This window comes from Mustela lutreola, chromosome 4 (assembly GCF_030435805.1).
Source record: "Mustela lutreola isolate mMusLut2 chromosome 4, mMusLut2.pri, whole genome shotgun sequence".
NCBI lineage: Eukaryota > Metazoa > Chordata > Mammalia > Carnivora > Mustelidae > Mustela > Mustela lutreola.
Window position 1 is genome coordinate 197,387,139 of NC_081293.1, and position 25,342 is coordinate 197,412,480.

Below are 25,342 nucleotides of genomic sequence, written 5' to 3' on the forward strand. Positions count from 1 at the left end.
CTGCGCGCAGAGAAAAACAACTGGCACCAAGCCGGACGTTGGGAACTCAGGGGTCCTGTTTTCTGGTCGGTCCAGCCTTGCCTCCCAGCACAGCTGAGTTTCTAGGGGGAAAGGGTTCCACGTGATTTGGTTTATAGATACGAAAGCTATAGAGAGGAACACCTGGGTGGCTCAGTCAGTTAAGCTGCTGCCTTTGGTTCAGGTCATGATCCCAGGGTCCTGGGATCGAGTCCCGCGTGGGACTCCTTGCTCAGTGGGGATCCTGCTTCTCTCTCTGCTTCTGCCTGCTTGTGCTCTCTCTGATAAATAAAAAATAAATAAATAAAATCTTTTAAAAAAGAAAGCTATAGAGAGGCTGAACACAGGTTAGGCTGGGCCCTAGGAGTTGGTGAAATCCCTGGTCTTAGCTGATTTGTGTCGTGTTTTTCAGCCAGGCGTGGGGCTCGGCTAAGTATTTCAGAATGGCTTCTGAATCCACCTTGAACCTCTCCCCCTTCCTTCCCAGCAGTGCTCTCGGGCAGGAGCCCCAAGATGGGGCACCTGTGTACCCACTCTCACAGTCAGGGACCGGGCACAGCTCTGATCTGGAGCCTAACTAGGAGGGGACGCCCGCCCGCCGCGGGGCTTACCCTCGGCACCAGCACCAGTGCCAAGGGACACCGTGGGCCCAGAAGCCTTCTACGGCCTCAGGGACATCCATGCTGGTTGGTCCTTGAGAGCATGACCCTGGATGTTTTTTCCTTCTCAATCATTAAAGACAAATTACTACTGGAGAACAGAATTCATTTCTGCTCTTTCGATGTACCAAGCTCTTGATCTGGTCCAGAAGCGGGAGGCCCACACAGTGCCATCAGGTGCCAAGGCCCCTGGGCCCTTAGATCCACCCCGGGTCAGGTCCTTCCAGAGGGCATTCCCAGACAGGTCCCAGACAGGCATTCCAGCCCGGAGCTGTCACTGAGCTACGAGAGGCTTGTCCATCCCTGTCCAGAGTCGCTGTGTTTAAATCCAGTCCCTTTCTGGAATATTCTGTCTCCCTTATTTCTCTAGGCGCACCCCCAGCGCGGCAGTCTCGTCCTCCACCCTCAGATGTCCGCAGTGCCGGCCTCATCTGTGCAGGGTCAAGTGTCTCTGTTCAGAACAGGGCTCCCCAGAGGCCAGCAGCTCCTGGAACCACACTGCTGAACCACACTCGTGGAACCACACACCTAACCTCTCGGGGCCCACGAGCACCCATTTCCCTGTCTGTGTCGTCACTCAGCCTGTTGCTAGGATGCTCCTCTCTACCCTACTGCCGCCTGCCCGCCCGCCTGCTGGGTGCGGACCACCTGACTCGTCGAGCGATCCCGGGAGCCCGCAGAGAGAGCATGAATCCGGAAGTGCTTAACTGAGATTTTCCCAGGAAGCCCGCATCCGGGCCATGTCATCCACCTGTTGTCCGCCAGGGGCCCGTGTCCAGGTTCCGCTGAGCAGTGCTGGTGACGGCTGCACAGGGGAGGGCACTCCCCACTGCCTGGCGTCGCAAACGAAGGCTCGCCTGTCTGTTGAACGGGCCACACACAAAAGACAAACCCTCGGTCTTTTGCATGAGGTCCCTAGAGACTCCACTCAGAGAAGGGAAGTTGAAAGGTGGGTGCCAGGCGCCTGGCAGGGTGGGACGGCAGGTGTTGTTTGATGGGTGCGGAGTTTCAGGTGGGGACGACAGAAGGTTCTAGAGATGGATGTGATGACAGCTGCACAACAGTGTGAGCGTACTTATTGCCACTCAGCTGCGCACTTAGAAGTGGGGAAGGTGGTAAAGCTTATTTTACTACGATTTCAGTCACCAGCTCGGGTGTGAGCCTCCGCGAGGGCAGCGGGCGTCGTGCTCATGGCGGTGCCACAGACGCTGGTGGGCCTGGAGAGCACCGGGCGTCGCTGAACCGGACAATGGGTGCATGAGGCTGTTCTCCCTGCTTCTCTCTGCATTTGAAAATGTCCACTACAGAGAGGTAAAGACTTGTATTTGAACGAGCACCGGTACTTTTCGAGGCAACCACGATCGCAAGCAGACTGTGAGGGACAGGCAGGCAGGGAGGGACATCTGGGCGAGGCAGGAAGGACCACAGACATCGCTTTCCAGCCTGGCCCGCTGCTCGAGGCAAAGAGCAGGGGACGCCCCCACCCCCAAACCATGCCTGGCTGTGGCCTCCGCTTGCATTCCCAGAGGACAGGAGAGCTGGGACGGGCAGTGTGGGGGAGATGCATGTATCGGCGCACAAGGAACTCTGGAGTTCTGTTCCAGAAGTGGTTTTACGTTCATCCCGAGGACAGCTAACAGGAAGGGGAGGCTCCCCGCAATGCAGAGACCCACCGGAGGTTCTTGTCTTCAGCGTCGCTTAGACCTCTGCAGCATGGGGACAGAGCGCCAGCTTCCCGACACACCCCTTGGCTTCCCATCTCCAGGACGGTCCTCAGAAGGGCCCTCTCAAGGCTTCAGGTGCACACACCTCTTAACTGCTCCCCCCTAACTGCAGAGGGTGGAAAAGTTCCTGCGGCCAGCCCTCTCGACCGTCTGGCTGGCACGCTCCTTCCTAATCGCCCTTGTTCCTTCTTACTATTACCGCCGCCCGCTCTCTGTCTACGTCGTCTGGATGTCTGTGGACCAGAGAGGCTGGAAAAGTCGAAATCATTGCTTGTGTATCACACAGAGAATGAAAACCTGAGCCTCTTGCTTCGCTTTGCAGGGGAGCTTTGCAGGGGTAGATGCAAGACCCCAAGGCTAAAAGCGATGAGCTTTTCATGACCCTGAACCCTCAAGGGTGTTTTAGCACAAGGCTTGAAGGTTCAAAATCCCAATGAGAGTCCCACACTTCCGAAGGAGAATGCCATCCAGGCAAATACAGATGGGCTTCATGATCATTGATCGGCCGTGGACTGATTCTCCGGGTCTCTCTGGCCGGTCAGGAGGCTACCGAGACAGCCGGGTACAAGTGTGTGCACACCCGTACGTGTGTGCATGTGCGCAATGAAGAAAATGTCTCGGCCTGAGGAACTGCAGAAATGCCAGCCCGTGAGACAAAGTGCACCCCATCCCACAGGCTCAGCTCTAGCCTCCACCCTCCACTGGAGCAGGGACACGGTGAGTGGCTCCTGGGACCCTGGGCACAGCCCCAAGGCGTGAGGAGCCCGTGCCAACTACTTGAGCATGCTTGAGTTGGGGAAATGGGGCACAAGTACGGGACTGACACTGTCGCCACCCGCACAGAAGCCTTCTTGGGGGCAGAAGGGACCCCTTCTAAAATTCTTTGCTACAGGAATAACCGTAGGAAGGGGTGGAGTTCAGAAAACAAGAATCCCGAACCAATACCTACTTGACAACCAGGATCAAGGCCTCTCATAACCAGTAGTTCTGCAGTGAGAGCATGTGATGCGGTCAGAACGGCGGACAGAACACTCCCTTGGGGCCACGTCCCTGCCCCAAAGAAGCCAGGAGATCACAGAACAGGTGACTGGGCTTTAGGGGAGGGATGGCTAAGCTGAGTCTGGGAGGTGGGTGAAGGTTAGCGAGGCACAGAAGGAGAGGAAGGCCCAGGGGACACACTGTTTTCTTCAGTTGGTGTCTCCCCACCCAACACCTGCCATGTGGCCTCGCTCTTGGCTCCTTGCACACGGAGACTCTAAACAAAAAGAAAACCAGGACATACCACAAGCCTGGATGCCTGGGCTCTGGCCACCTTGAGTGGCCTCAGCCTGCTTCCCGAACCCCAGAGGAAGGTTCTGGAGGAAGCCCAGCTCTTCCTGACCCTGGTCAGAGCTGGTATTTGCATGTGAGCCCTTAGAAAACTTGGTCGACATGCAGATATTATTTTTGATCTCAGAAGTGTAGGAGACATGACGACAGCCAGGTTTTACATGAAGAGGAGAAACCACAGTCCGGCAAATGACAGACTCTTAATAACGGGCCTCTCCGTCCCCGTCAGCAAAATGTGACTTTCGGTTCAATACAGGGTTCAGATTTAATTCTAAGGTAAACGAGTGTTTATTACTTTATTATTCTAAAAAGCACCTTCTTTTTAAACCACATCTATGAATCAAGTCCAAGACATCCGTCATTCCTTCCCCGGGCAAGGAGCAGGCGTCAGGCTCCTACCTAATTTCCCCAGAGCATCCGATCAGATACTTCTCCTTAGTTTCTTCACGAGGTTGAAAACCACCCCGGTTCCAGAGCTGCTGTGTCCTCTGGCCACCTCTCCAGAGGCACCAACCTCCCATGGGGCTGTCAGGGGCCTTCTGGAAGCAGCTGGTTAGATTGGATTAGCAAGCCATGTCAGCGAGTTTTAGATCTACCTTTTCATTCTCATGTACTGCCCAGAAGTTTTGCCAAAGTCATTTCCCTACTATGCACAAGGACTTTTTTTTTTTGGTGCCACATATCACGTCATACGCCACTCAAGGGACACAATTTAATGCACTGCTTGGCTCCCCCCGCCCCGAGATCTCTGGGACGTGTGTGGGGCCCCTTGCTCCAACTCAGAACGGGGTACTAGGGAACATGCCACGTCAGACAGCAGTGGCCACCAGGAAGTTAAAACGAAGCAGTCTGGCATCTGATTTTGAGTGGGCAGGACTTAGCAGGCCTCCGGGGGGCTGAGAATGCTTTGCAATGCTTTGCTACACCAGCCAGCCAGAGGGAGACCCACCCCCGATCCAGAGGTCCCTGGAAATACTGAATTGCAGCGCTCCCCACATGTCCCAGTCACACCGGTCCCAACCCCTGTGTGTGGAGAGGCGGTGGAAGGTCCCAGAAGCCAGGGAGACCACAAAGCAAACTTCTCTCCCAGGGGACTCCAATCAGGCAGGTGCTTTTCCTTCCCACATGAACCCCTGATTTGTCCAATTCCTCAGCCAGAGGGGCAAAGGGTCCACCCCCTTGGCCCCCAACACTAGCTCTCTCTCCACGCACACATTTCATCCTTAACAGCCAAAAAGAACAGCTCCAGCCCATTCTCTCTCTTTCCCAAACCATGGGTTTTGCCTAAATGAATGATTACCCAACTGAGCACTAACCTCACTGAGCCAGGTGGGGTGAAACGGGACAGTCAGAACAGCGTCGCGCGCTTCACCATAAGCACTGCTGTCCATAAGGAGGCACCTGCCGACCTAGTCCTCGGACTCCTGCCTGGCAATGACACGCGCACACAGCGACCGCCTGGGAGGCTCCGCGCACGCACGCACGCCGCGGGGTGTCCCTCCGACGGCACAGACCGGCAGAGAACGGGGCCAGGGGCAGCGTCCTACCAAAAAGGCCGTGGGGCTCCGACTGGCGCCTCTCAGTGCTCCGGTTTGGGTCCTTGTGCTTCTTGTTCCCCCTGAGGCTGCCGAAACGCTTCATAAGGAGCCGTGGCCACAGGAGCAGCAACAGGTGACCATACCAAGAGCCGTCGAACCCGTGTCAGCACCAGGTGGGCGGGAACCAGGAGAGGCGCAGCATCAGCCGCAGGTGTGGGGCACGTGGCAGCCTCAGCCACCAAGGGCTTAGAGACCCGGCCCGTGAGTGCAGGTGTCCCGGCCGGGGGCCCTCACCCCCACACAGGGCAGGTCGCTCTCGGGGCCGGCCGACGCCCTGGGACTTTCGGGGGCAATCCCACGGCAGTCCTTCCTCTGCGAGAGCGCTCGGCCGTCTTCCCGCCACACCTCGGCCGCCGTGGGAGCAGCCCCGCTGTCCTTAAGTAGGCAAGGAGCGGCCCGAGCGCAGGCAGAAGCTGCCCGTGGGTTTGTTTATGCAGCTGAGGTCAGCTGCGCGCTCAGACACTCCAGGGCTTTTCCCCCTTAAAATCAGAGAAGACTAAATAGGCAAGCGGAGCCCGGGCCCGCTGGTCATGTGCAGATCTGCAGATGTCTCTTTAAAAAGACTGTAAAAGGAAACCTCCCCGGACAGACAATTCTTGGCACCAATGGGCCAGAGCACATTCCCATTATGACATGACATCACACAACTATTTTGATTCATGTGTTCCAGAGTTCCACGGGGTCAGAAGGCTGCGGCTGCTTCTTGGTGGAGGAGCCCCAGGTCCCTGGGCTGGAGATCACCGAACCCACTTCAGCTCACGCTCCTTCGCGACGAAAGATGCGAGACCACCTATGAAACGGGGATCGGGGGGCATTCCCTGGAAGGTTCTTCAGCAAATGCATGACTTGGGCCCCGGGCTTAAGAACTGCAGAATACCAGAGCTTGCTTGCTTCTGTTTATTTATTTATTTTATTATTTGATTTATGTATTAGGCTCCATGCCCACCGAAAGGCCAGCATGGGGCTTGAACTCACAACCTTGAAATGAAGCCTGGGCCGAGCTCGAGTCGGACACTTAACCGAATGAGCCACCGAGGTGCCCCCTAGAATGACAGAGCTTTTAGACAGAGATTTTAGAAAGGATCTAGTCCAACCCCTTTCCATGACAGATGGGGAAGTTGAGGCTCAGAAAGGGGGTGGGACTTGCCCAAGGTCCCGTAGCTAATGGCAGAACCAGGGCTCGAATTCTAATTTCCTTGACTCCTAGGCCAAACCCCGACCTAATAAAACACAACAAAAACCTCATATATGTTTTGTAACTAATAAAACAAAGTTTAAAAATATGAGATAGAAAAATAACTTTTAAATTAAAAAAAAATTTTTTTTTCTGATATCTTCACTGGGTTAAAGGGGCATTCCAGGATGTGCTACTGACTGGCTTTCTGAGCCTGAAAAGTTATTTCCCATTTCTGGGCCTCAGTTTCCTCTCTGTGTATCAAGACTAGACTTGATCACATTAGAATTTCATTGACTTCCGGAAGTCTGAACTTCGAATGGCTGTTTCGTGTGCCTTTTCTTTCCTGCTGGGACTGATGGACAGAAGCAGTGATCAAATATTTGTAGCCAGGACGCATGAATGAACAAACAAAACAGTTCTGCTTTGAAGGAATTTGCAGATGACAAGGATAAACTGTAAAGCAATACTAAAGGCCTAAGAAAAGCTGTATGGGGTCAACGGCAAGGGGCCAGTCTGGGCAATGATTGGCATCAGCATGCATGGACAGAGGGCAATTGTATGTCCCCCGTCCCCCTTGGAAGGGAGCACTTGAGCTGGCTTTGAGGGTTGAAGGGTCTAGAGGAAAGGAGAGAGGCCAGGCCAGGCCAGCACGGCCCCAGAACAAGTCACAAGACCCACCTCCAGCTGGGTCCCCCAGAATATGAGTGGATCCTCTCTGTTGTTAAATATGGTAGCCCACACTTACCAGGATTAAACTCTGAAAAAGACAGCATAAGTAGTTTTTTCCCCTTAAGATTTCTTTCTTTCTTTCTTTTTTAAGATTTTTATTTATTTGACAGAAAGAGACCACAAGTAGGCAGAGAGGCAGGCAGAGAGAGAGGGGGAAGCAGGCTCCCCGGCGAGCAGAGAGCCCGATGCGGGACTCGATCCCAGGACCCTGAGATCATGATCTGAGCCGAAGGCAGAGGCTTAACCCACTGAGCCACCCAGGCACCCCTCTTTCTTTTTTTTTAATATCTTACCAATTCAGGTCCTAACAGAAGTTGGAATGTTCTTCTGATTTAAAAATAAAAGAAAACAAAGCAGGAGCACCTGGCCTATCAGTCGGTAGAGCCTGGGACTCTTGATCTCAGGGTCATGAGTTCAAGCCCCACACTGGGCACTGAGATTACTTAAGAAGAGAATCATGAATAAAAATTCACTTAGAAAAAATAAAAGCAAAGCAGAACTTGTTTATGAAAATGCCACCAAACACATATTTCAGTAACAAAGGGGCATATTTGTACTATGTGATAAAGAAGGTAGCGGGACATAACAATTCAAAGCGTGGCGGCCAAACATGGGCGAATGTACATTTGTGTGGAAAATAAACAGTGACTTTGGCGTGCCTGGCGTTTCTGTGCTTTGTTCCGTGGTCACTCACTCATCAAGTAGTTATTAAACCAAATGTACAGGATGGCGGCTGATGGAGATTAGTGCTATGAATAATTCAAAGGCATTCTTGTCTTGTAAGAGCTATACTTTAATTAGTAAAATAATAAATCCTGTTTGTTGGGTGCCTACCCCAAGCCCATTGGAGTGCTGCTCACCCCACAGTTATCTTACTGCAATCTTCCCACTGTCCTGTGGGGCAGGCATCAGTAATGCCATTTTATTTAAATATGAACAATAGGGGCGCCTAGGTGGCTCAGCGGGTTAAGCATCTTCCCTTAGCTCAGGTCATAATCCCAGGGTCCTGGGATCAAGCCTGAGTCTGGCTCCCTGCTCAGCGGGGAGTGTGGCCCTCCCTGCCCCCTGCTCATGCTCTCTCTCTCTCATAAATAAAATCTTAAAAAAAAAAAAAAAAAAAGGATGAACAACAGAATCAGAGAGGTAGCTTGGCCAGGGTCACACAGCTAATATGTTAAGAGGACACCGACTTGAACCCTCGTTATCTGATTCTGAGATTGACATCTTCACACAGTACCGACATTTGTCAGATACGGGCATAGGAAAATTCACCACAAGCAAGGCAAGAGTCTGGGCAGTGCCCAAAGCTGAATCTTAAAGGATGCACAGGCCTGCGGGGCCTGGAGTGCGTTGGGAAGTTTCTCTATTCTCACTGGGCCTTTCTGATATTCAGGCTGGCGGACTGACAGGAGAAAGAGAGAAGGACCCCGTTTGAAAGTCCAGCCCGCAGGTGGGGGGTCTGCACCACCGGACTCGGCCAAGGAACTTGCTGTGCTCTGGAAACGCAGAGCCGACCTGCTCACCTCCCCTACAGATGCGTGCAGGTCTCTGAACAGAGACTCAGGAAGCCCTGTTGTTCCCCCTGCGTGGCTCGGCTCTGGGCTCCCCACTGTCTGAATTCACTCAGTAGGCGTGTCTGGGGCCTTGGAGAGGGACAGAGAGAAGATAAGTATTACCCAGATCATTCAGCGCCCACTGTTCTGTTACTGAGATGGGAATAGAACATTCTGGAAAGAAATGGTCAACTTGGTCTGATTCAGCAAAAAGCTTTTGGCCCATGATAGTTCCCTGTCCTGCAGGATGGAGTCTCAAAAGCTTGAGATGGAAGGTTAAGTGCAGCTTTCAGCCTGGCATGGTCACAAACTCCCAAAGAGACCCCGCCTACGCTAACCTGTACTTTTGACCTCCCTCGAAATGTTCTTCCCATGGTCGGTTTTACCCAAGAGCAGAGGAAATGGCTGTTGGCGACACATGATTTCAGAAACGGAGGAGCAGTGGTGTCCTGGAAAGTGCTGACGGGCAGATCTCTGGGAGGCAGCGGGCAGGGGGTTGGACGTGCTCGGCCACGTTCCGTGGTGTAAATGCTCCAGCACTGGCCCATCTCAAGGCACTAATGGGGTATGGGCAGACTTGAGAACTTCCTGATAATTTAGTAATCGGCTCGCTTGCCACTGGGGTCTTCCTGTTCGACTCACATGTGCCTCACATGGGGACAACGTTTTTTGTTCCACAATTAGAGACAAATACTGATGCACTGGCGGAGGGGACACGTTCACACAGCAGGTGAAGCTTCCCAGGAGCCTGCCTTCAGCATGTTGACCAAGGGGCTGGGAGAGAGAATCACTCGCTCCCTTCTTCCCTGTTTCCATCAGCTGATGGTCTGGGACGAGAGGGCGAGACGCCCTTTACGCCGCTGTGATTTAGCCCACAGGAAGACATTCCGACGGAAGTCTTTCCATACTTGGGGATCTTTTTAAAGGGAAGGATTGGGGAAAAAAGGAACTAGTGGCTCCCAAGATGGAACTGTCCTTTTTATAAAAAAAAAAAAAATCTTTTTAAGTTAAAAAAAAATTTTATATATGTATTGGGGTGAAAGAGAGCATAAGAGAAAGCAGAGAGCGCGGCGGTGGGGGGGGGCAGAGGGAGAGGGAGAAGCAAGCTCCCTGCCAAGCAGGGAGCCCAATATGGGGCTCGATCCCAGGACCCCAAGATCATGACCTGAGCTGAAGGCAGAGGCTTCACCGACTGAGCCCCCCAGGCACCGCTGGATCTGTCATTTGAAATGTGTCTTTAAAGAGTCTGGGCCTTTCTAGGTCATACTTTACAAATCACTTGTTGGGGTCACAGCTGGAAGCCTGGACTAGGACCAGGCCCCTGCGGCAGGAGATGCCTTCTGTCCTTGCACTTGTCCCAGGCGGAGGGAACCTGGCCTCCCTGATCGCCATGTCGGGGGTTCGACAAGGTGTGGGGAAGGACAGAGTATGTTGTTTGCTTTCGTCGTTACTGGAGTCCCAGTCTTTCGACTATGAGCCGACACCGGACAACTGACAACCAGAACAAGACAAGAGTGCTGAAGAGCTGTGCTCCGCGGAGGAGGGGCGCACACAAGCTCGCCCCATCGTTCTGCATGTCCGTGGGCTGCTTCTCCCCCGGCGATGCTGCATGCTCCCGGCACAGGGACTCTTACCCCAGCGGAGAAGCCGAATCAGCACTTGAGGATGAGTCCTTCGGGGCGGCCAGTGGGCTGGGAGGAGGGCCAGGGAAGAGAAGGTTGTGCTCTGTGCCCCCCTGCCCTGCCAGTCAACTTAGGGGAGGTCACCTGACCCCCATGGCTGCCTCTACTGGAGGCCCGAGAGCGAAGCGAGGCTGTTGCGATGGCCCCCACCCCCCGCCCTCGGTCGCCGCAGGTCTGCAGTCACCCTCAGGCAGCAGCCGCAGGGTAGGGCTGAGGGCAGGGGCACCATGACAGTGGGGAATGGGTCCCCTTCCCCTGATGCTTGCATCTTCCCTGGCGGACTGGTCTCTGCCCCTCTGCCCACGTGAACCCTGCAAACCACGAAGGAGCCAGAGTGCGCTGGGGACTGTCTAGCCAGTGGCATTGCTGGAGAGAGGAGATATGGAAGAGAGGGGACACCACGGGGACCGCAGACAGGGCCGCGGGACAGCACTCCCTCCCCCTGCCTCAGGATGCCGGCAGACGGAAAGCTCTGCCTCCCTCCCTGTGCGGCCCGCGGCTTCTCCACGCCCTGAGCATCTACACGTTCATAGAGCTCTGATGTGTGAGACCTCGCTGGCGACCTCGGGGACCCCAAAACACGCGCAACCCAGGGCAGTCATTGGAAGTTCTGCGCTGGTGATCGGGAGGCCTTGTTCCCACAGCCCGCCGGCAAGCGCTAAGACATAAGGCGTCTGTTGTCCCCAAAACGTGTCCCCATTCCAGGCTCGTGGCCGTGGCTCCCGCCAGGACTCGTCCCCTCTCTGCGGTAGCCCCCGCGGTTGGTGCCCACCTCCCCTTGTCACCGCATCCCTGTACACACGGGTGTGCAGCAGCAGGGGGCCCACCGCCGAGGGGGTCCTCACGGGGCCGCGCGGGTCACAGACCAGCCCATCCCCCTCCCTCGGAAGCTCGGGCGGGGCTGTCCAGGGAGCCATCCCCCCCGAAGCCCACCCTCACTCTGGATTTCCAATTATATTAAAATAAAATTTTCCAAGGCCCCAAACATGATCATGGAAGCCACCTGTGTAGCCTGTCGGGTGCAGATGCAAACAGTTCACCGGAGGGTCACGCGGGGCCGGGGTGAGGGCACGTATCAGAGACCCGGCAGGCCACCCTCACTCAGGCACTTCCTGCCCTGAGGACGGGTTCTCACAGCCCCGTGCACCCCTCAAGCGCGCCCTTGCCTCTGGGGGGGCTGTAGATGAGGCACAGGTGCACACAGAAGCCGCCGGCAGGCCTGGGCCTGGCTGCCACGGGGACCTGCCCTGTTAGGGACGCCGCCCACTGGAACAGACAATACAGATGTCTCCCTGGGGTTCCCTCACCACGAAGGCAGGCAGGCAGGAGGCCAGCCCTTATGATTCTGTTAAATTAATATAAAGAAATGGAGCTTCCGAGAAGCCAACTGATTTGCCCAGGATCCCAGCCAGGGGAGGCCAGCGGTAGGGCTGGGGTCAGACCTGGGGTCGCCGGCGCCCCCGTCCAGCGGCATTAGGACCTCGGGTTGCCTCTTCTCTGTCGGGATGTGGGAAGAGTAAATAAAGACATCTGGACTGAAAGCCGACTCTGAAAACCTCTGAGGATCATGTGACAGTACCTGAAAAGCACCCGGAGCCCCGAGAGCCTGTGAGCCAAACTGAATGCCGTTGTGTAAGAGGGGAGCGGCGGCCCCAGCGTGGGGTAGCACACAGCGGCTCGCGCTCTCCCGCTGGTTGCAAAAGACTGGGTCATATTTCATGGAAAGTTCTAAAGGTCACCGTGGCACTTGACTCTGAGTGAGACCGCCGTGTCACCTCACCAGGGCCCTCTGTGTCCCTGCCCGGAGCTGTTTATGCGGCCAAGGCTCCGGACAGGGACGCACCCCCACCCTGACTCAGGGCCCCGTGCCCACTCACGCGTCTCTGCCGCACGCTCACGGTCACGGTTACTCACCAGGTCCCCATGAGCTGGAGTCTGGAGGCTCCAGTCTGAGTGACAAGAGGGTGACTTTTTTGGCAAAGACAAATCACCTCAGCCTAAATAGTTCAACCCACACCAGGGACATCTAAACCCAGTGACAACAGGGGTATCATCTTTAAGAGCACAGAAGTGTTTATGAAGAGTGAGAAATGATGGCAGTAATTATTTTTGGCGTGCCCCAGGGCAAAGCCTAAAAGCATGACTCCCTAGATGGTCTCAAAGTCTTCGTGGGGCATCATCAAGCGAGATAAAACTGCAAAAATATCCTGAAAGCTGCAGAGTGTTGTAGGTGGAAAGCATCGTGTCAACCTTAATGCAGCCCGGAAAGATCCTTCCGGGCTCGCACTCCGAGCGCCTCAAGGACATGGAGGGAAAAGCCGCCGCAAAGCCTTGGTTACCGAAAGGCGCCTCCTTGGGCCCCGACCCAGGGCTGGCTGCCTGGGCTCTGCATCTCGGTGGAGAGTGTCGGATCCTTAAGCCTGGCCAGCCGGGCAGGCGCCAGGACCTGAGCTAGGAGCAGCCCACCGGCCACCCCTGCTCTCAGTCTCAACCCAGAAGACAGAAGTCATCGGACAAAACGCTGTTCATTAGCCAAAACACTCACAGCCCAAGCATTTTATTTCTTCAGTGAGGAACCAAGGGACTTTGCTACTAAGAATTTACTCTTTTTAACCACACGAACAAAGAACACCAGTGGGGGGTGCTACCAGGCAAGGACACCGCCGCAGAGCACGTAGCTGGCCCGAGCAGGGAGGCGGGGAGGACGAGTCAGAAGCCCTCACCATGCAGAGCCTAGTCCCTGTATCTCAGGGCTGGCTGGCCGGATATGCTGGGCTGCATCACAGGAAAATCCGGCAAGGACCCTAAATCGTCTGTAAAACGGGAAGTTACAGTTCATACGTTTTGAAGAAGAAAACCTCAAAGTGTATGATGCATCGAACACTTAAATAAGATGCATGTGTTGGTGCTTAATGGTTGAAGTTTCAAACATCTCGGAAGTTAACTTGGGTGGCTGGTTCACTTCTTGATGTTGACAAAATACAAAAATGGTATTCCAAAATCCAGACCATTGGCTCACTCATATCAACCTTATCCCGCACTAGTCCGATGTTCCTGTGTCACGGATATCACGCACCTCCACCTCCTTTCCAATTACATTAGGATTCGGGGCGGGGTGGGGGGGGGAAGCAATGCTGCACCTAACGGGGTGAAAATGGCTCTTGGGGAGGGGGATGGCTCTTTTCACATATAAAGTGCAGACAGACCCACAGCACATAAATTATGTAAGGCGTATCTGTCCTGCTAAAATTGCAAAGGGGTGATTAGAAACAAATGCCCAAGAAGGCTCTTGGGGGGCGGGGCGAGAAGACGAAAAGGCCGATTAATTTGAAAAAGGAAAGCAGGTAAGAAACTGAAGATGTAAGGGAGTAACTATAAGACAATGTACACGTTGTATCACTGACAAGCCATAAAACGGCTGAATACTATGTACACAATCTTAAAAAGTTCCTTTTAGGTTTTGGTGGAGTGGGGTAAGGGACTCTTGCCTTTCAATATCTCTCATGGCAAATTGTTTGTTTTTTTTCTATCATGTAACTGAACTGCTTTACCGAAAACTAAAATGTAAAGAAGAGAAAAAATAAAACACAAGCAAAAAAAAATCTCGTCAATGGGGATCAGTATCTACAGCGGGAAAATTCAGCAAGGTGCATTCACAGTATGTTGCTTCAGCAAAGACTAAAAAAAAGAAAAGAAAAATGTTGGGAAACTGTTGTAAGCGGAGCCTAAAGAAAGCAGCCGCTGGCGTGCCCGCCCATCTCGCCCATCTCCGGCTTTTATCTCTTATCTCTGGCCCAGATTTGGAAGATTAGCAGAACGTTATCCAACCCTCCCCCAGGGAGGAGAATGCACTAATTCAGCAGCGTTGCCTGGCTTCCTGCCCTTCAGGAGGTTTGGGGCTGATCGAGAGAGGGTCCCTGCAGGATCAGAGGGCGAGGAGGAAGGTGAGAGGTTCTCCTCCCAAAGCCTTACGAGCCACGAGAGCCATCGTGGCATGTCCTTCCAATCTCCCCATGGAGAAGAAACTCTGGGAAGAGACCAGACCTGCTGCAGTCAGGCAAGGGGCTCCTAAAAGGTCAAAGGATGAAACTCAGTAACAATGCTCCAGACAATCTCTGGTCTTTGCTCTCCCCTCACTGGGGGCTAAAAGAGGATGGTTGGACCCTGAGCCGGCCCGTCACAATGTGGTGACAATAAGGCAGTCCCCTCATCCCTCGGCTTCTGTCCTGGCATCTCCAGAGTCCATGAGCTGCGTTCACTGGCACCCCTCACCTGTTCATTTCAACAACTCCAAGCATCCACACTGGCCAAGGACTAAGGAGCAACACGTTAAGGTATTTTTGGTCAGCAAGACCCTGCTGTCATGAAAAGTAAAAGTTTATTTTTTTTTTCTGCAAAGGACATCATTAAGAGGGATAAAAAGCTGTCCACAGAAAGGGAGAAGAAATTCACAATGCATACATCTAGTAAGAGTCCGGCCTCTGGGATGTAACAAGAACTTCCATAATTCAGCAACAAAAAGACAACCCAATGGAAAAATGAATAGACATTTGCCCAGAGAAGATACACAAATGGCCAATCAGTGCATGGGCTGATGCCTGACATCCTGAGGGAACGGCTAGTCAAAACCACAGCCAGCGCCTGGCCATCCCCTAGGAGGGCGACGGAAACAAGCGAGAAGTGGCAGGTGTTGGAGCGGGCGTGGAGGAACTGGAACGCAAACCTGGCAATGCAAAATGGAGCAGCCACTCGGGAAGACAGCTTGGCTGTTCCTCAGAATTACCACGAGAAACGCAGAATTACCACGAGACCCAGAGACTCCACGCCTAGGTATCTACCCAAAAGAACAGAAGAGAAGTGTTCAAACATAGACTTGACGTCGACGTTCCCAGCAGCACTGTTCACAGCAGACAAAAGGTGGAAACAACCCACATGTCTGTCAGCAGACGGGTGGGTAAGCGGCACCTGCTCTGCGTGTCGGAACACAGGGAGTAGTAGTCATCCATAAAAAGGAACACAACGCTAACACCTGTTACAGCATGGAGGAACCCGGAAACAGTATGCTGAGTGAAAGAAGCCAGGCACAGAAGGCTGCACTTTGTATGGTTCTATTTATATGAAGTGCCCAGAAGAGGCAACTCTGAAGACACAGAAAATACATCAGTGTCTCCAGGAGCTGGGGGGGAGGGGAACGGGGAGTGCTGGGTGTCAGGTTTCCATCTGGGACGATGAAAACGTTCTGAAACCAGATGGCCACGAAGGGTGCACCACCATGGGAACGTACTTAATGCCTCTGACTGTGCACTTTAAAATGGTCAAGATGGGGCCCCTGGGGAGGTGGCCTCAGTTGGTGAGCGTCTGACACTAGGTTTTGGCTCAGGTCATGATCTCAGGGTCATGAGATGGAGCCCCATGTTGGGTTCTGCATTCATGAGGGGGTGTGCTTAGGATTCTTTATCCCTCTCCCTCTGCCCCTCCAAAATAAAAGAAAATAATTAAGATGGTAAATGATCTGTTGTATTTTTTTTTAACAAGTCTTTTTTTTTTTTAAAGATTTTTAAATTTATTCATTTGACAGTCAGAGATCACAGGTAGGCAGAGAGGCAGACAGAGAGAGAGAAGGGAAGCAGGCTCCCTGTTGAGCAGAGAGCCCGATATTGGGCTCGATCCCAGGACCCTGAGATCATGACCCATGCCAAAGGCAGAGGCTTAACCCACTGAGCCACCCAGGCACCCCTGATCTGTTGTATTTTACCACACGAAAAGGAGTTACATTAGACCAGGCAGGTAGTAGAGGAAAACAGACCTGAATTCCTCTACAATCTGGATTTAGGGAAAAGCTTTCTATTGATGTCTAAGTGCTTTTATCTACGGTCCAGGGGCCATCTCTGTTTCCTGAGAATCATCTATTCGTGTCTGTTGCCATATTAGCTCAGAGATACCATCTTTATATTTTGTCACAGCCGCGAGGTACTCCCGTGTGGACATACCTTCTCTGTTGTACCCAACCGCTCTCCTAGACGCACGCGTATCTCCAGCGCGTCTGCTGGGAGGACCAAAACGCCGCGATGTCTCAGCAGCCACGAGCACACTTAGCACTGGATCCTACTTCCAGACACTATTGGCCATTAAGAGTAGCAAGGGCTCTTTGGATAAATGGCCAATTCCAGACCAGGGCAGGGAAAGGACAAGATGAGGCTGGAAGAGTTCTTCGATTTTTTTTTTTTTTTGAAGATTTTATATATGTATTTGAGACAGAGCGAGAGTGAATGAGCGAGAGAGCATGAAGGTGAGGAGGGGCAGAGGGAGAGAGAAGTAGGTTATCCACTGGGACCAAGCCCCGGACACCCCCGAAAGACTTTGTCTTACCGGAAAGCAAGGCACTGCTTCTGACATAACAACAGGGACAGTCCCAGGAAACAGGGACCAGCCCGGGGGCTCCTGCTGGCCGAGTCTAGGACAACCTGAATGGTCAAAATATGATCACGACAAACCAAACCACTGAATAAAACAGGAGCACCTACATACATACGTTCACAGGAAAGGAAATTTCCTTCCTTAGTAGAATTCCAACCAGTCGCTATAGAATCCACAATAAAATCGGAAAATCACCTTCTGGCAACGGCCACAGCAACAACTGAGGCAGGGACTAATCAGCGTCTGCAGAACTAGCAAGGGAACATTTCAAGAGAAAGAAGATGCTTACAGAACCCCAAAGCAGTGTGGCTTCCAAAGGGGAAAACAATAATTCTGTTAGGATCTCGCCGTGGCAGAGGCTTCCCTTCGCCCAGCGATCAGTCGGCATCCCCGGCAGTAGGTCCGAGGGACATCACGCATTTCCCGCCGAGACACCAGCCGGGGCACGAGACGTGTGGCCCTGTCGCGCCCACCCAGCAAACCCGGATCTAATTGTAAGGATGCGTCAGGCAAACCCTGAAGGAGGCTAAGTCTGCCCAGTAACGGGTCCGGGGTCTTGGTAGATCCTGAGCTCATGAGAGACAAGACTGAGGGCTTCTCTGGATTAAGACATGTTGGGAGAAACGAGAATCATAGGCAATGCGTGACTGGGCATTTCCTCTCCCCAAATATGATGCTACTGAGATAATCTGTGAATGGGGAGAAAAGCCTGTAGTTCAGCAAATTCATGTTAATTTCCCGAGTTTGGTCATTAAACTCGACTTTGGAGGACGTGCTTGTTTTTGTGAAATACACGTGGAAGGATTTAGGGGTAAAAAGGACATTATGCTACGACTGATTCTTGACGGTTCAGATTTTACATAAACACCCGCATATTTATGTATTTGGGGGCGGGTAGGAGCCAATTCGGGAAGATGTTAACGCCAGGGGATCGGGACAAAGGGGACATGAGCATTCTTTGTACTCTTTTTGCGACATTTCTGTGAGCTTGAAATTGCCAAAATGAGAGGCTATTTTTAAAAAGGAATTCAGAAATAAAGCAGCAGGGCAAGAACACAGAGTTCACTAGCATCTCCCTCCACTCTGTCCCACGATCGCCCAAGCAGGCCCTTAGAGCACGGGAGAGCTCTGCAGCTCTCTGAGGGAAAGGAGAATCTTCTGGAAACCTCCCCTTGGCTTCTCCCGAATAACCACCACCGCCGGTTCTGAGAACACCCTGCCGCCCCGCCGGCGCCCTCACAGACACCTTTCGGGGACGCCGGCATGATCGCCAGCAGAGGGCGCTCTCCCGGGGGACCCGCACCCCGTGCCAGGCGGCCGCATAGCTCTGCAATGCGTTGGCTGAACTTTTCAGGAAACTTGGATGCCACACATACTTTTCCTTTCTTTGTGGGTAGGCGAGATGAGTCACGTTTTTCTGAAGTCGGCAGGGCCCCAGGATTCAGTATCAGCAGCTGCCCCGATCCAGAAGGCTCCAGCAGCGGCCTGCGAGCCAGGGCGGCTCAGGGGAGGTCTGGGGACGGGGCGCGGCCGGGGGGAGATCGCACCCAGCCAGGCACAGGGTAAAGCCCGTGGAGCTCCGTATCCTGGCAGCGTGTGGTACGTCTGCGCACAGCAAGCCCGGGGGAGAGCCGGGCCCTGGCTCACGGCCCCCCTCAGCCTTCTCCCGGCTCAGGCACCGGCTCAGAGCCCACCGATCCTTCTGGCTTCCCTGGTCCATTCATTTGTTCATCCACTCCCGTCCGCCTTCTTTCACTCAAACGGCCTCTCTGATCGCGGGACCTGGGGCCAGCTCAGGAAGGGGCCGGACCCTGTGTCTGATGGCTCTCTGTTGTGGGCGAAGCCAGCAGCACGGGGACCGAGTGCCTCCTTCCTGAAGGGGAAGCCGGAGGCACAGCATGGCATCCGTCACTGAAACCGCGAGCATCAGAGGCCGGGGATGTGCAGGGAGATGGGCTCAGAGCCAGCCCAGGGCAGGGGTGTGGAGGACCTTTTGACGTGAGTGTGGTGGGGAGGGTTGGGGGGCTGTTGAAAAGGGGATGAGATAATCAGGTTTATGTTTTAAAAAACGGGGGACGCGACCCTGCTGGCCACCTGCTTTTATAAGTAAAGATTTATCAGAATGCAATTTACACTGTCTGGGGCTGAGTTTCTGCAAGACACACCAGGTGCCCACAAAGCCTGAAACGCTTGCCATCTGGCCTCGTGCAGAAAACATGCGCCAGCTCCAGTTTGAGAAGTCCCTCTCTTTCCAGCATCTCCCCAGCAGCCAGGTGGCCCCCACAGGGTCCGAGGCCCCTCGACGTCCTGCCCAGGGCTCACCCCCACATTCACACCACTCGCTTTAACAGTTCTGCAACTTTAACACTTTGTATCCTTTTCCATTGTAATATGTGTATGTCCCCCACCATATGCCAAGGGGTTGTTCCTGGGCTGTCGGGGCCTCCCAGGCCCAAGGGGGTTCCTGGAGCAGCGGAGGGACAGTCCTTGGTGTTCCCACCCGTGTCGGGAAGAGCCCGCCCAGACTCCACCTGACACGGGCCCTGCCTAACCCCGTGATGAGGGCCCTGTCTGTGCTCCTGGGCCTCCGGGAGCTTCCCTGCGTCCAACCCGGGCAGGAAGAGGGCCACACAGACAGAGAGTCTGAAGGACGAGCTGCCGTGTGAGAAGAAAATGTGTGGAAGGAGAGGAAGTCAGGTCTCAGGAGCCAGAGGCAGGGGCGAGAGGGGCAGCGGGAATCTGGGAGACTGTGAAAAAGGTGAGAACCGTCTGGTTGGGGTCGGGGCGGGGAGAAGCCAGTGTCTGTCTGTCAGAGAGCGTGGCTGGGAAGGGAGAGTTTTAGAGCCCCTTCCAGCGTGTTGCAGGGCAAAATTTCCCTGCTCACTGCGTACCCTCAGCGTCTAGGAAAGGCTGTGTGCGGATGGCTGGCTGAGCCGCCCTCTGCCTCCTGGGCCTCTCGCTGCTGCGGCATGGACACCAGCCGCACAGGTCCCGGGACCCGCTCTGAGAGCGAGGTGCAAAACCAGCCCCGCAAAGGATGCCCTGCAAGCAATCGGCAAACTCGGGGATCTGCACACGGGGAAGTGGCGGCTAGACCACACATCAAGGGCATCCTAGAGTTGACTCCTTTCAGTGGAGGCGTCACAGAGCTTCCCTTGAGAACCTCTCAGCTTGCTGTCACCCCAGTGCTACAGGGGTGCGCCTGGATGCATCAGCAGAGCGGGCCGTCCCTCAGCGCTGGCACCTCACTGTGGGTCCTCACCCGCATTCCTGGTGGGTCCCCGGCCCCATCTGCTGGGCACACAGCATGCTGCCCCTGCAGCCGTGAGGCCCCAGGTCCCCTCTTGGCTGACTTCCAGCTAGGGCACAGGAGGGGCCTTGGGTGGCAGGTCTGGCTGTGGGTGCATCCCCTCCGGGCCCCCAGTCCCAGCTCCCACAGGTCATGCCTGCGCGTCCCGCCCCGGGCTGCCCTCCTCCCCTCCCCTCTCCTACTCACCTTTACAACCACACAGCCCTGCAGGGCCCCATGGCAAATACGCAGGGACCCTGAGGGACATGTAATGTCAACAGATTCCCGAAAATGCTCAGCACAGACACCAACAGACACCAATGTACCGCAAAGACACCAACCTCGAGGTCCAGACCCACGGCCTGGGGGACACAAGTCACTGTCTGGGCGCTCTCCCCGCGCGGGCGCAGCAGACCCCGGGCGCTCGCAGGCTGGAGGGCCGCCTGGGCCTGGCCGGCTCCGCACGCACGCCCGGGCAGGGAGCTTCTCGGCACCGGGAAGCCCTTGGCATGTGAATCAGAGACTTGAGGCTCTAAATTAAAGTTCATTTCTCTGCACACAGTACAAAACCTCTGGCATTTTACGGAAAACAAACTTTTATTTGAAAAATAAACTCGAGTTGCCGGGAGAGAAAGGAGGAGCTGTCTGTGATCCAAGACAGACATGGTGTGAAAGGGCCAGGAGGTTTCCAAGTTAAACAAACTTCTCTGGAACGCTCCTGTGAATTTCAAGCGGCTGTCATGGCATCCTTTGATCCAGGTCCGCGGACGAGGGGCTGGTCTGAAGCACGGGGCTATAAATGACCTGCTCCAGGACAGTCATCCGTGGTGGGATTTCGGCGTTTACGTACGGACAGAACACGACATTTATTTTGGGTGTTCAAAGTGCCTGTGACCTCGGTCTCAGTGGTGAGCCGGTCTTAGAAACAGAAAGTTCGAACGTCTAGCATTGCACACCTCTGGCCAAACCCCCGCGCTTCCTTCCACCCCACTGATCCTCGTGCCCTAAATGTTCCTGGCCGGACTCCCTGCGCAGGCATTCCGCACCATCCTGCGGGTTATGGCCATCTACGGCGGTGTCTTCCAGAATGCCCCCCCGCAGCCCCGCCTCACCAGGAGACCAGCTGTGTGGGGCAGAGAGAGCTTGCTTTTAGAACCGAGCCTTCGCCCTGGAAATAGAACACACAGGCCAGGGTCAGTACTGTTTCCTGAGAAATGGCTTTCTATCGTAAGTGCGTGTGTGCTGTGTTATAGCATAAAAAGGGTCTCTGGCTGGGGTCTGCAGTCAAAGACATTCCAAACCACTCCGTGATGAGGCTGCTGGCCTCGTCATGGTCCCCGAGCTGTAAGTTCCTCCCACCAGGCTGATGCAAACTCCCCGGGTGCCAGGATCCGTCCACCACCTTCTCCTCTTAGCCCTTCCTGCAGATACTGTGGTCATGACCTTGAGTAGCCGTCAGTGTAATCAGAGTAGGTGGCTGTCCACGTCAGCGATTTTCAATGCTTTTTTCTAACGGGACCAAGATAATGTTCTAGTGCCTGGCAGGGCTGACTTCTGTCGGTAGTGGTCACTTGGTGTGACCGGCTGTCCACGTAGGACAAGATACCATTTCTTAGCTCGGTGGGGAGGCGGGTACAGCTGGCAAAATGCCACCCTATGCAAGTCGCCGAGAGCCATCCCTGCACAGCCTTAGGGCTCTGGGAAGACAACTGCTTCCAAAAAAGTCCGGTTTTGGTGCAAGAAATTCCCCCTCAGTTACAGGCTAAATGTGTCAACAACCCGAGAAATACGTAACCTTTAACTCCTATCATGCCCACCTTAGTCTGAACACTTCTGTCAGACCCTTCCCAAAGTTAGTTTTGGTCTGAGGGTGGGCGAAAGGATAAGGTGCCGGAGCTCTCAGAGCCGGGAGCTCACGAGAGGAACAGGACAGGAAAGGGAGCTCCAGGTCCCCCCAGATGGCTTTGCCTCTTCACGGAGTGGGGAGGGCAGCCCTTTCCCTGCAGGTTGCCACAGCCTTCATGATCTCCCCAGACACACCCGCTCACCGGAGAGCACTCTCGGCCCGTAAGCCTGAGCTCTTCTCTGGGAGGGCGACAACCTGAGGCCTCAGGGGCCATGTTGCTTAAGGCGCTAAGTGGCATGGGGGCCGGGAGGGGGCCGGGAACGCGTGGGGAAGAGGCAAGCACGAGAAACATCATACACACGATCGCCCCACAGACCGAAGGTAGCAGACGCGTACCACAAGGGAACCCAGATGGCGCAGACACGGAAAGCCACACTGAGACTTCAGAGCTCTGGGAGCTGCTCGTGGCAAGCACAATCAGGGAAGGCTTTCTGGAGGTGGCAGCGCTCCAGGAGGTCTCCAGGGAGGCCGGAGGTCCCCAGAACTGATCTCCGGGTCTATTCCAACGGCCCCCAGCGGGTCCCCCACTCTCCCTGCCCAGTAGCCAACCCAGTCCTCCCGAGTGCAAGACATACCCTCAGCCACAGGTGCTGATGGGCTCGCGGATCACCCCATGCAAGGATCACCCCGTGCAAACCCGGGATCCGGGCCTGGCCTGCAAGGCCTCGCCCACCTCTCTGACCGCCCTGCCCTCTCCCTCCCCACTCAGTCCTAGCCAGACAGCGCTTGCCCCTGCCGGGGACATTCGCACCGCTCCTCCCGCTGCTGGGCTCGGCCGCCACCCCCCCATCGCCTGGCTCCGTCCCAAACCCGCTCAGAGCCCCCCTCCGCCGTCCAGCCCAGAGCAGCACCGTCCAACCCTCACCCTCTCCCCGTTATTCTCGGTACCATGCAACATGGCTGGACGCACGACACATACGGCTCCCGCTCTCTCCTCCCTAGACGGTAACCCCCGCCAGGGCAGGAACTCCCTCGTCCTGCCTGTGTCCCCAGGGTGCGGCAGATTCTCTTTAAACACTGACCGAACAGATGAAGTCAATGTGAGAAGACCCCCGCCCCCCACTTTCAAAGCCCCGGCGGGGCTGGTCAGGTGTGAGGTCCACCCGTCTGCACGGTAACATCAGGCGCACTGGAAGGTGGACGTCCCCGCCGGGAGAACCAGGCCCGGACAGTGCTGGCTCCAGGCCCACCTGCCGGGGCAGAAGGCTCAGCACGCGGGGCTCTATCGCCCCCTCGTGGTCACTTGGCCACAAAGCCGGGAAACCACCCCCACATTTTTCTCTGGAAACCAGGTTCAAAGGAGCATTCGGGATACAGAGGCAAAAGGAGGGCACCTATTAAGCCCATCTCGTCTTGAATGTGGGAGAGATTCATACAGACAGACTTTGTTCTGCTGTGGTGGCAGGCGGACCAGCTGCCCTGGGACTCGGGCTGTGGGCGAGGAGGCCAGCCCTTCAGAGCCGCTGCAGGCATCCATCGCTATGGAGGAACTTGTCAAAAGTAAACTTTTCTTTTTAAAGGAAAGGGTGGAAGGAGGGGTTCGCAGAGAAGATGAATTTACAGAAGGCAGAACTCAGACCTAAAAATCAGACCTTGCCAAAAGTCTACCTGATGAGCTCGCTCACCTGCTTACTGACGTCGACTTCGACTTTGGGAGGAAAAAAGGCTGGGAACAGACACATATAGTGAGGCTTTTGCTAGTCCGCACTGCGTTTTCCCTCTGTCTCAAGCCGTCACGGTCCCCTTACAGGACTGCTTCTCCCCTCACCTTCCTGCACAAAACAGCACCCCACCCCCCCATGGGCCCTTGTAACCTGCTCTGTTTTTCTCCATAGCACAGGAGGAAAACCCAAGGCAGTCTGTGCTCCAGTTCTCCTCCCTCTCCCAGCCCTCCATCTGGAATATTCCCGATTAGCCCCTCCAGCCCAATCTGGACGAATCTCACCTCTGTCAAGAAATGTGTATCAGCCGGGATCCTTTAATGAAATGTAACAGAAAAATACAACTTAAAAGAGACTGAACAACAGGGACGTCTATTACCTAGAACACTGAGCTCTGTGACGCACACCACCGTGAGGATTCCACGCCCACCTTCCTGTTCCGCCATCTTGCATGGGGGCCATGGTCACAAGATGGCCACCATAGCTCTGGAAACCACATCCTCACACCACAGTCCAAGTAAGGACAAGGAGTTAGTCCTCATGTATCTCTTTTTGTTGGGGGAGATGACTTTTTGATCCTTTGAAGAGTTCTCCTTATATTTTGTTGGCAAGACATAGGTCCCTGGTTCACCTCAAGGCCAGTAATCCCGAAACCAGACATTTCCCCAAATGGGAAAGGGCTAATTCCAACCGAACTAGACCAGTGATAAGTCCTGCCCTGGCCTGGATCCTGAATAAAACCAGGCTCTGTTATGAAGAAAGGGGGAGCACTCGTCACATGGGTTGTCAGAGTCCGCCAACACCTGGTAAGGAGAAGGAGGGAGAGGGACTGGTGGGGAGGGTGGGCAGAAAAGATACGAGAAAGGGGCTGCACACAGGAGCCAAGAGCATCATGGCCGCCTGTCTGTGTCTCCAGAGCTGGAGATGATCTCAGCGATAGGCAGAAAAACATTTCGAAGACTGTGTCTAATGGCTGAAGGGGGCTTAGCTATCTGACGGTGTTTACACAGATGCGTGCAGATGCTCTCAAATATATGTGTATGTTTAAGGACCAAATAGGCAGAGGGAAGAACTGTGGCAGCTCCTCAGGGCCCCACAAAGGAGCCACCACTGAGAGGTAGACTAAACTCAGTGAGGTCAGAGGGGCCAATGGGTTCTGAGGAGAACAATCCAGGTGTCCTCAGGAAAGGGACGGGTCAAACCTTGCTTAGCACCCAACCGTGTTCGGGGCCGACCAGCTCACATGCACCAATGCCACCCCTGAGCTTGGCAACCCTGTGCAGGGCCCCTGAATCCAGGATAAGCAGCTGTCTTGCAGGGGTGCCGTGGGGCACATGCAGGCTCCGGGTGTAGATCTGAACTTGAGTCTGCACAAAAAGCGCGCTGCTGAATGGTGTGGCCTTCATGGTGCCAAAGGGACATCCACACACTAGCGGTGCCAAGCCCGGAACAACCCAGAGAGGCCCAGAGGGCTGACGCTGAGTAATGGCAGCTCTGACGGGGCAGGCAGCCTTGTTGGGGCCATGAGGACAAACAGGTGTCCCCAGAGCAAAAACCCAGCAGTCTAAGGGAGAACAGAAACCACCACCAGAGATGGACG

General features: G+C 54.6%; 1 protein-coding gene across 4 annotated transcripts in view; it reads right to left on the bottom strand.

The window, feature by feature from the left end:
* Positions 1-25,342, bottom strand: part of PRKAG2 (protein kinase AMP-activated non-catalytic subunit gamma 2) — a 245,503-nt gene that overhangs the window by 132,738 nt on the left and 87,423 nt on the right. Inside the window, exon 1 of one of the 4 annotated variants that reach the window (XM_059172302.1) lies at positions 5,278-5,418. The exons of the other annotated variants lie outside the window; for them this stretch is intronic. Coding sequence (XP_059028285.1) covers positions 5,278-5,371 — 94 coding nt within the window. The 5' untranslated portion in view covers positions 5,372-5,418. Of the gene's footprint in view, positions 1-5,277; positions 5,419-25,342 lie in introns of those variants that run through there. 4 annotated transcript variants of the gene reach the window in all.